Genomic DNA, 11,291 nt, shown 5'->3' with positions numbered 1-11,291 from the left:
TTGGAAGGAAGAAAGAGAAGTAAGAAAAAATGGTAATTATATTATAATTCCTATTTTTAAATGAAAATAACAAAGGTACAGCACATCTTAATGAAGGTGACAAGTCATAACAAATATATAACAATTGTAATCCTTTATACACCAAATATTGTAGTCTATAATTGGATAAAAAAGAAACCTAAAAGGCATTAACAGCCACATAGGTACAAACAAAAGAGCAGTAGGAACTTTTTTTTTTCTCTCTTTCTCTTTATTCTCAGTTGCTTGCTGTTACCCCATAATAAAAACCAACCACACAAAACTGGATCCCACTTGTTCCTTCTGCCCCCCGCCTACCTCCTGGGTCTTAGGAATGGGTCTAGAGTGGGAGGCAGGGGAGTGGCCAGTGCCACTGGGAGGAAATGAAAACTGGCTCAGAGGGGGAGGTACCTCACAAGAAAGAGAAATAAATTAAGCGACCTCCTCTCCCTCTCACCAGGGTCAGGTTCTTTCCCCTAAGGCCCCAGGGAGCAGAGAGCGCAGCTTCTAAGGTCCGCCCCTCCGGAATTTGGTTAGATGGTCCTGGGCCAGGACCCTGGAGACCTCTACCAAAGGGATGGGGGAAGCAGAATTGGCATTTGAAGTGTGCTCAGCCCCTGGCATGGGCAGGGATGAGGCCTCCGAGTTAGACGAGCCCAGCCCCGCTGAGGGTGACTGTTCCCTAGGTGAGCTGGGGAGTCCTCAGGTGCAGCTTCCAGCCACAGGGTGAGGAGTCCTCACAGCAGATGGGCCCACTCCATCTGTGGACTTGGCGTGAGGAATGGATTGTTCCACACAACAGATGAGTCCATTGTCCAGTGTGGGGTGGAGAGGAAGAGAAGGCCACAAAGAGACCATTGGGGAAGGATGGGATGGAATGTCCCCACCCTTGTATCTGATGAGCCACTTGAGATGAGGGGAGGCAACTGTCCCACAAGACAAGATGGCAGGTGGGGATCGCAGTGGAGACTGTGCCCACACGGGAAGAGTCCGTGGGTGGGGTGGGGAAGGACATGGAGTGATGCTGTATCCATATTCACTTCAGAAGTTGAAGACTCAAAAGGAGAGTAGGGAGTGGGGACCCAGGAAGAGGGCCTGGCCCTGCTTCAGGCTCTGGGTCAGAGGTGTGGGGAGGAAGAGGGAAGGGTAGGAGGAAGCTCAGAGCCGGGCCTCGCCAGCTCCCCCAGGCTTTTTCAGACAGTCACCGCCACCCAGGCCATCAGTGGAGATCTCCCGGAAGACGGTGAGCATGGAGTGCCGGACTCTGTCCGCCAGAGCTGGGACATCATCCGGTGTCAGCCCTTGTGTGGGCACTGGGGACAGCACCCGCACCTGACATCGTCCCGAGGTGAAGCGGCGTTCCTTTTTGCAGTAGAAGTCTCGATAGGAGGACATGACTATGGGGACAATGGGAACCTGGGCCTGGACTGCAAGGTGGAAGGCGCCACGTTTGAAGGGCAGCATAGAACCATTGTGGTTTCTCGTTCCTTCAGGAAAAACCCAGACTCGCACATCCTGGGTGAGCAGGGTCTGGGCCACCTCAGACATGACACTGATGGCATCTCCCGTGCGTTTCCGGTCAATGAAGATGACTCCCGCCAACCAGCAGGCCAGCCCCGCAGAGCCAGCCCACAGTAGCTCCCGCTTGGCAATGGGCACACAGCGATCCGGCAGCACGTCCATCATCCCGAGCAGGTCGAGGGAGCTCTGGTGGTTGGAGACCACAACGTAGGGCTGCGTGGGAGGGAAGTGCTGAGCCCCCCGCACCTCCACTCGGATCCCATACAGGTATTTGATGTGCAGCAGCATCAGACGCAAGATCTTCATGTTCTCGACATTGCGCCCTCGCACTGCGCACACAGGGATCGCGAGGATAGCCAGGAAGAGGATCCAGCCGTTGTAGAAGGCCATCTTGAAGAAGTACTTGGCACTGGGGCTGCAGAACCACAGGGTGGACAGCAGGAGGAGCAGCAGCAGCAGCAGTGCCGTCCAGGCCCCGGGCCACAGCTCCATTCTGGTCACCTCAATGGGGCGGGGGGCCTGGGGGACGGGCCCCCTCCCCAGCCAGGATGCGGCAGCGGTGGTGGCGGCTGGCTCTATCTCTGTCTCGGTGTCGGTGCCAAGGGGGCGACAGGATTTGGGGATGTCCTAGCCCCGGCCGATGGAGGGGTGGTGGGAGTGGGAAGCTGGGCCCATATCGGCAGGAATGGTGGGGGGCCGTACCCCCAACACCCTCTCCACTGCCGGCTCTCTGAGGGCCGGGGCGAACTTTTTCTTTTTTAACTTAAAAAATTTACTCTAATAGAATCATAGTATAAATGCCTCAGTGTTTTAATTTGAAATTGGGACTGGTATTTTGCAAAACACTATTCTTGTTGTTAGAACATGCCACCTCCCCTACCCTCTCCCATTCCACACATTGCTTCCATTCCAGGAAACTTCTCTTCTAAAGTATTTTCTGCCACTACAGAGTCCACTGTACTTATCAGTTAGGCTTCCCCAGCAGCATCCAGTAATGCAGTTCTTTTTTTTTTTTTAATTTAATTATTTATTTTTTTTTGTTGAAAAAATTTTCTGCCTCTTCCCCGCCTCCCATTTCCCTTCCCCCTCCTCCCCCTCCTCTCCCCCTCTCCCCACTTTTCTCCCCCTCCCCCTACTCCATTCCCCCTCCCTCTCGAGTCAGAAGAGCAGTCCTGAATCCCTGCCCTGTGGGAAGTCCAAGTTCCTCCCCCCTCCAACCAGGTCCACGAAGGTGAGCATCCAAACAGGCTAGGCTCCCACAAAGCCAGTTCATGCAGTAGGATCGAAACCTAGTGCCATTTTCCTTGGCTTCTCATCAGCCCTCATTGTTCGCCATGTTCAGCCAGTCCGGTTTTATCCCATGCTTATTCAGTCCCAGTCCAGCTGGGCTTGGTGAGCTCCCAATAGATCAGTCCCACTGTCTCAGTGGGGAGGGGGTGCACCCCCCGCGGTCCTGACTTCCTTGCTCATGTTCTCCCTCCTTCTGCTCCTCATTTGGACCTTGGGAGCTCAGTCCAGTTCTCCAATTTGGGTCTCTGTCTCTATCTCCATCCATCACCAGATGAAGGTTCTATGTTGATATGCAAGATATTCATCAGTATTGCTGTAGGATAGGGTCATTTCAGGTTCCCTCTCCTCAGTTGCCCAAGGTACTAGCTGGGGACATCTCGCTGGACACCTGAGAGCCCCTCTAGAGTCAAGTCTCTTGCCAACCCTAAGATTAGGATATATACTTCCCTGCTCCCATATCCACCCTTCCTTGATCCCAACTATCCCATTCCCCCAAGCTCCCCCATCTTCCCCTTCTCACTTTTCTCACCCCATTTTCCATTACCCCCATCCAACCTTACCCCCAAGTTCCCAGTTTTTGCCCTGCAATCTTGTCTACTTCCCATAACCAGGAGGATAACTATATGTTTTTCTTTGGGTTCACCTTCTTATTTAGCTTCTCTAGGATCACAATTTATAGGCTCAATGTCCTTATTTATGGCTAGAAACCAATGATGAGTGAGTACATCCCATGTTCATCTTTTTGGGTCTGGGTTACCTCACTCAGGATAGTGTTTTCTATTTCCATCCATTTGCATGCAAAATTCACGATGTCATTTTTTTATTTTTTATTTTATTTTATTTTTTTTTACCGCTGAGTAGTACTCTAATATGTATATATTCCACACTTTCTTCATCCATGCTTCTATTGAAGGACATCTAGGTTGTTTCCAGGTTCTGGCTATTACAAATAATGCTGCTGTGAATATAGTTGAACAAATGCTTTTGTCATATGATAGGGCATCTCTTGGGTATATTCCCAAGAGTGGGATTAATTCTCAACAAAATAAATTCAAATGGCCAAAAGACACTTAAGGTCATGCTCAACCTCCTTAGCGATCAGGGAAATGCAAATTAAAACAACTATGAGATACCATCTTACACCTGTCAGAATGGCTAAAATCAAAACCACCAATGATAGCCTTTGCTGCAGAGGTTGTGGAATAAGGGGTACACTCATCCATTGCTGGTGGGAATGCAAACTTGTGCAACCACTTTGGAAATCAGTGTGGCGATTTCTCAGGACATTCGGGATCAACCTACCCCAAGACCCAGTAATGCAGGTCTTGCAAACATTGTGCGATCAGGGATTTCCCTTTCCACCATGTTCACAAAATTCCTGAGCATAGCATCATAACCAACTTCTGAGAAACTCTGAAGAATTTTCTCATCTATAAAAGATCCTTGAGTGCATTTGTAACTTTGTCTTCTTCACTTCAACATACTTGTCTCTTCAATTTTAAGCACATCTACTCCATCTAAATCAATTGATTTTGCAACAGTGACCCCATCTTTTGTAAGTCTTCATTTCTGTTACTGACAGCATCTTTAACAACTTTAGTTTCATTATTTTTGTAACTTTGGGAGCCCTCCCCATTTCTTTTCAATAATCTCTATTCTCAGTTGGGAGGCAGAGGCAGACAGATTTCAGTGAGTTCGAGGCCAGTATGGTCTACAAAGGGATTTTCAGGACAGCCATGACTGTTGCACAGGGAAAACTTGTCTCAGAAAAAAAATTTAGAGGTGCAAAATATTATGGGTGAACTGTATCACAAACAGATAGAGATATAAACATAGACATAGGCATTAACACAGAAACAGACACAGATATAGACATAGATATAAAAGGTACAGCCATAGATGATATATATGATCTAGACATAGAATTTTTTCACAGAACAGATAAACATTTTTATCTCAACTTGACTCAAGCTGGAGTTATGTGAAAGGAGCAAACCCCAATTAAACATATTCCTTCTTAAGATCTGGCTGTAGGCAAACCTGCAGGAAATTTTCTTAATTAGGTATTGATGTGGATAGGGTAAAACTATTGTGGGTAATACTGTCCCTGGACTGGTGGTCTTGGGTTCTGGAAAGTAGAGTAAGTAAGGAAACAAACTAGTAAGCAGCACTGATCTATGGCTTATTTATCAATTACTGCCTTCAGGTTTCTGCTGTGTTTGAGTTCCTGCCCCCATTACTTTTATGATGAGCCGTTAAATGAAACTGTGAATGAAATAAACCCTTTCCTTCTGAAGTTGATTTTTGTCATGATGTTTCATAATACTTGTAGTAATCCTAACTAAAACAACACAGAACCTTCTCCAAAATAGCATAGGATATGTATGGGTCAAGGCTTAGCAATACAAATTATTGAAATGATTTCCTGTCTGCATTTAGATCATAATGAAGTAAAACTATAAATTAACAACAAAAGAAACTACAGAAACAAAAAAAAAATACTTGGAATTAAACAGCACATTTTGCGTGAACACTGGGTCATTTAAGGAATCATAGAGGTTGAGTTTCACTTCAAAAAATTAGTACAAAATAGCCTTAATTTATGCTAATGGACTATTTTCCATGAGAAAAAATAAGAAAAATATTCCTTTCAAAATAATTCCCCCAAATAAAGTATTTAGGAACATTTCTAACTAATAAAAGGTGTCTACGAAGAAAACTGCAAGATATTGAAAAAAGGAAATCACATAAGAGAAGAGATGATAGAAAAATATTCCATTTTTCTGTATAGGCCATATTAATATTGTGGGAATGTCTGTCCTACCCAAATCAATATAAAGAACCAATACAATACCTATCAAAATCCCTGTCATGTTTTACAAGTTTAAGATACAAATACAAGAACATATAAAACCACAAAAGGTCATGCACAGCTAAAGCAATCATAAAGATTAAAAACAGTGTTGGAGGTATTACAATAATCAACCTCAAATTATGTTATAGTGATAAGCCTGGTAAAGGTATAAAAACAAACATGTAGACAAAAAGAAGCGTATAGGCAATTTTTAGCAAAGGTTGGAAAAAACATACTTCAGATAATTATAGCCTATTCAACAAATCATTCTGACAAAAACTGGATTTCTATCTGAAGAATAAGAATATTAAGTTTATATATTTCACATTGTATAAAATGAAATCAAAATGGATCAAAGACCTTAATTTTAAACCTGAAACTCGGAAGCTTTTAGGAACCTTACAGGATGCCTTTCAAGATTCTTAGGAAGGCAGGGGCTTTTAAAATAGATCAACAGAAGAGAAATTAACCTCCAGTATCAACAGATGGGTCCACACGAAAATACAAGGTATTTTAAAAATAGTTTTTTTTAAAAAAAATTATAATCACATGTAACATCTAAACATTTTATTTTGAAGTAAAAGAGTCTTTGAGATCACCAAAGAGGAGAGGTGATGGAACACTCAGATGGCTACTAAGGATCTCTGCTTACTGTAGCCACTATATATCCAATCCTTTGTATGTGTAATCTGTGCCTAGTGACTTGATTTGAACAAGGCAAATGTGACTGGCTATTACATCTAAGATAAGGTTAAAAGGGACTTGTCCTTCTGTTTTATCTGTGCTCTCTCTTTCAATTTTTTTGTTTTCTTTAACCATATGTCATTTTGTGAACTACCTAAGAATGAGCCCCAAAGAACAGGGAACTAACTGAAGGAGACTGATGGCCAACAGGCAGTGAGAAACTGATCCCTCACAACATCAGTGTAAGTGAGATTGAAAACATCTTGTCCTATGCAAGTCTGTGGGGTGTTGGGTTCCGCAGCTGTAGCTGACTACAGATTTGTAAGAGTCCTTAAGTTCATGACACTTAGCTAAGATTCACCCGGGTTCCCATTCCTCGGCAACTGTGAGATAATAAATGTTGTTTGAAGGCACTGGGGATAAATTTTTAAGCAAGTATAGGTAATTTGAAAAGAGCAGCCTGGTATTTCCTGAATGTGTCACTTTTGAATAGAACAGGGCAAGAAATTGATAAAATGAAGAGAGGACAAACAAGGACACCCTTAAATTTGTGCTTCAGGGAATTATGATGTTACTCATTCTGCTAGGGGTTGACATCTGCCACAAACTGTCACTAATATTGTGTATGTGCAACAATGCTATTCTCTAAACCAATTTTCTGAACTATTGTTATATAACCTCTCAGTGGAAATCAATAACCAAAGCAATAGGTAACATACCGATACAGCACACAGCAAGGGCACAAACTTCAAATTTACTCAAACTGAGAAAAAAAATAATCTATCATGCTCAAACCTGTGTAGGATACAAATTACTTTGCAAATAGCCCCAGGAATGGTTAACTGGGTCATATGGTAGATCTCTTTCTAGCTTTTTGAGGAGCTTCCACATTGATACTCGTTGTGACCACACAAGCTTGCACTCCCATCAGTGTTCAGTAAGTGTTCTTCTTTCCCCATATTCATTTCAATCATCGTTTTTTAAAACTTAGCCATTTGAAACAGGTAAATTGGACGCTCAGTCACTTTAATTTACATTTCCCTGATGGCTAAAATAGTTGCACATTGAAAGTAATATTTCTCAATCATTTTTATTTCTTAGTTTGAGAACTCTCTGGTTAATTAAATGCTCCAGTTTTAATTAGGTTGTTTGTTTTTATGTTATTTGTTTATTAGATATTTCTTTTAGGATTTTGTATATTTTGTACATTTACCTTCTGTCAGATTTTGTCGTAGGTTATTTTTCTGTTGCTATGATAAAGACCATGACTAAAAGTAACTTGGGAAGGAAAGGACTTATTTCATCATACAAGTTACAATCCATCGCTGAAGGAAGCCAAGAAAGGAACCTGGAGATAGGGACGAAAGCAGAGATCATTTTGGAACACTGCTAACTGGCTTTTTCTCCTTGGTTTGCTCAGTTTGTTTTCTTATACCGTTCAAGACCACTTGCAAGCATTGGGCTCTCCCACATCAAACACTAATCGAGAAAATGACCCCACAAATTTGCCTACAAGTCAATCTGAGGTATTTTCTCCACTGAAGTGTCACAACAGAAAAAATACTACTATAGTTTTATATTCAGTACTTACAAACTTTATGGTCCTATATTGTTTGTAATGGACTTAAAACATCTTAACTGTTTAGATATACTCTGCAATTTAGGCCGATAGTAGACAAAGAATGTGTTAAGATTACAAGGTGACTGCAGTTAGTGTAACTATTCAAAGGAAAACAGTTTTTTTTTTCTACAGCCTGACTGGGTTTATTTTATTTTCAATATCTTTAGCTATGCTCCCTTGAGCTATTTCTTCCAAAAATTTACTGGAGAAGTAAATTAATGGCACTATCATAAATTTAACATAATGTATTCTTATTTCATTTAAATTAATCCTTTGATATAATAGGTTATCTAACTTGTCTCTTCCTTTTGGTTGTTGTAAGTGTTGGTTTAAATAAAAATGCATACATTTAACCATAAGAGACAACTTTATTGGATGTCAGGTTCTAATAACCTTAAGAGCACCTAAAAGGATCTATTTATGCTGCAAAGAATAGAATATCCATTGTAGAAGATAGCTCATTTCGGGAAATAACCAGGCTAGCTAAAAGATAAACAATTATATTTTCATTTATTATAAGGGAAAAAACTCATGAAACAGGAACGAGAAGTGGTGCCACGAAGGAACCACAGAGAGAGAGGGCCTGGACCTTGCACCCATTTTTCTCCAGGTTCCAGAAAACCACACCCTAACTTGGTCCTACATCTTAAAAATAATTGGTTAACAAAGCTTCTCCATCAATCCATTCCTCTGTTTTAGATAATTTTATGTAACTAAAATATGCTACAATAATCCACAAGCAATCATGTTTACATTTTTGCAAGGTTTTGTAAGCATTTTCATCTCAGGGAGCATTCTATGTAGCTTGTTTTACGTTTTACTTTGCTTTGTTTTATCTACCATTGAACTACTTAATAGGTAATTTAAAAACAAATTTTATCATGTAATTTCAATTATTATTTCTAAAAATAGTATGCTTGAAACATAAAAGCCTGGTTTTTGTAATTCCTACTTGTAATTCATGCATTTGGGAAGTGCAGTGAGAATAATCAGGAATTCAAAGTCATCTTTGGCTATATAACATCTTTGAAGACAGCCTAGGATATTATACAAAAAAAGAGAAAAGGAGTGGAAAAAACAAAAAATAGACAATAAAAATCATGACAAAATTCTATGATTTCAGATATATTTTAAATTCAGACTTAAACCTTACTTAGAACTATACTTGGGTAGTTTGTCGTTTATACTTTTGTAATAAATCTTCCAAATTTAATATTTAGTTTGCCATTTATATTTCTGTAAGAAATCTCCACAAATTTAGTATTTAGTGGCCCAAGCAACAGATATTTCTTGTATCACATTTTCTGAAATTAGTTAATTAGAGGTAGGTCTGGCTCAGAGTATCTTATGATGCTAGCTGTAGCTTCAGTTACCAACATTTTGACTCCAACTAATCTGCATGAAATTATTCTACCTGTCTCTAATCAACTGTTGAAATAGGAAGTGGCGGGGCTGCGTCCCCAACACCCCGGCCACTTGGCTAGCTTATGCCCGAAATAACAGCACACAAACTGTATTCATTTAAAGAACTGCTTGGCCCATGAACTCTAGCCCTTACAGGCCAATTCTCGCACCTGGACTAGCCCATTTCTAATGATGTGTGTAAGCACCCCAAGGTGCGCTTACCGGGAAGAGTCTAGCCTCCGTCCATCATGGTGTCTCTGCTCCAGAGCAGAGCTGTCGAGTCTCCGGGAGCAGAGCAGAGTCTGACCTCACTTCCTCTTCCGCCCAGAATTCTATTCTGTTTACTCCTCCCATCTATGTTCTAAGCTGAGGCCAAGCAGTTGGTTTATTATAACTTAACCAATGAAATCAACAGATTGATATATGACACTCCCACATCAATCAACAATCCTCTGTTTCTCTAAATGTGAAATCTTCTATAGGATCTTTCAGAATGTGGCAATCAAACTAACAAGCAAATCCAGAAAAGGGAGGAGAGAATATAAGAAAGGAGGTAAAGTTAGTGACAATCTTAGGGGCCAGTATGTAAAAATAATGTGCAATCTAAATTTATTTGGACAACAAGTTCCAATGAATAATATAAAATAAGTACAATAAGTAATATAAACTAAGAATCTTTTTGTTGGTGGTATGTTTTCTGCAAGGGTTTATAAAGTTAAAAATTCTGTATCTGATATTGTTATAAAGTTATGAGGGCTAACAGTCAACAAGGAAACTTAGATAGTACAAAAGTGGACTGGAAGTCACAAGGCCAAATTACAAACATAATTTTGTGAGAAAACAGATAACAAAACAGGAAGAAAGGAAGATAAATTAGAATAATGTGGGCCTATGTCTATTTTCTATGGTGTGGGAGATTACAAGATCAATTTGATTCCTTTACTGTGGAGATGTTCATGACCTGGCCCAACATTCAGGGACATAAAAGATTTTCCTAGCAGAATTATTTACCAGATATATCTGTTATGGTATGCTTCAAAAGGAAAAGCCTTTATTCAAGTGCTTAAGGCGTTATTCAGTTTTCCAGAGTTTGTAGGCTTTCTGTAATTTGTGTTGTTTTTTAATTCCAGCTTTAAGCCATGGTGATACAATAAAATCAGGGTTTTATTCCATTTTTTGTATTTTTTGAGATTTGCTTTGTGATGAATTATGTAGTCAATTTTAGAGAACGTTCCATGAGGTGCTGAGAAGAAGGTATATTCTCTTGTATTTGGGTGAAATGTTCTACAGATATCTGTTAGGTTCATTTGAGTCATAGTATCTGATAGTTCCCTTATTTACCTGCTTAGTTTTTGTTTGGAAGACTTGTCCACTGGGAATAGTGGGGTGTTGAAAACTCCCACTGTTAGTATGTGGGGTTCAATGTATGATTTAAGCTTTAGTTTCTTTTACAAATGAGGATGTCCTTGTATTGGAGGTACAGATATTCAGAATTGAGACTTCATTTTGATGGATTTTTTTGATGAATATGAAATGTCCTTCTCTATCTCTTCTGATTAATTTTGATTTGAAGTCTTTTTGGTTAGATATTAGGAAAGCTATACCAGCTCACTTTTTAGGACCATTAGATTGTAAAATCTTTTTCTACACTTTTCTCAACAAAATATTTATAAAGTGAATTTGGCAAGATTATATATTATGATCAAGTGACCTCTTCATCAAAGAACTGCAAGATTGATTCAACACATGCAAATCAGTAAATCATATATACAAAGTCAAGGATAAGATCTACATAATTATTTCATTAAATGCTGAAAAACTGTGACAAAATCCAACATGTTCTCTTGATAAACGTTCTGGAGATTTTAAGACTAACTAAATAGAATATACCTCAAAATA

At 40.3% G+C, this 11,291-nt stretch overlaps 1 protein-coding gene across 1 annotated transcript; it reads right to left on the bottom strand.

The window, feature by feature from the left end:
* Positions 1-420: 420 nt before the first annotated feature.
* On the bottom strand, positions 421-2,277 carry LOC126487617 (1-acyl-sn-glycerol-3-phosphate acyltransferase alpha-like). Its single transcript, XM_050120545.1, has one exon. The coding sequence runs from the start codon at positions 2,029-2,031 to the stop codon at positions 1,177-1,179; it is 855 nt and encodes a 284-aa protein (XP_049976502.1). The 5' UTR covers positions 2,032-2,277; the 3' UTR covers positions 421-1,176.
* Between the last annotated feature and the right edge of the window lie 9,014 nt (positions 2,278-11,291).

The sequence above is a fragment of the Alexandromys fortis genome, unplaced genomic scaffold, assembly GCF_014885135.2.
Source record: "Alexandromys fortis isolate MF-2015 unplaced genomic scaffold, M_Fortis_MF-2015_v1.1 scaffold_175, whole genome shotgun sequence".
Lineage (NCBI taxonomy): Eukaryota > Metazoa > Chordata > Mammalia > Rodentia > Cricetidae > Alexandromys > Alexandromys fortis.
The sequence above is the reverse complement of the archived record's forward strand: the minus strand, read 5'-3'. Positions and strand labels throughout refer to the sequence as shown.

What these genes read in the sequence shown, in the direction of transcription:
- LOC126487617 (XM_050120545.1), bottom strand. Translation starts at nt 2,031, where the DNA reads ATGGAGCTGTGGCCCGGGGCCTGGACGGCACTGCTGCTGCTGCTGCTC.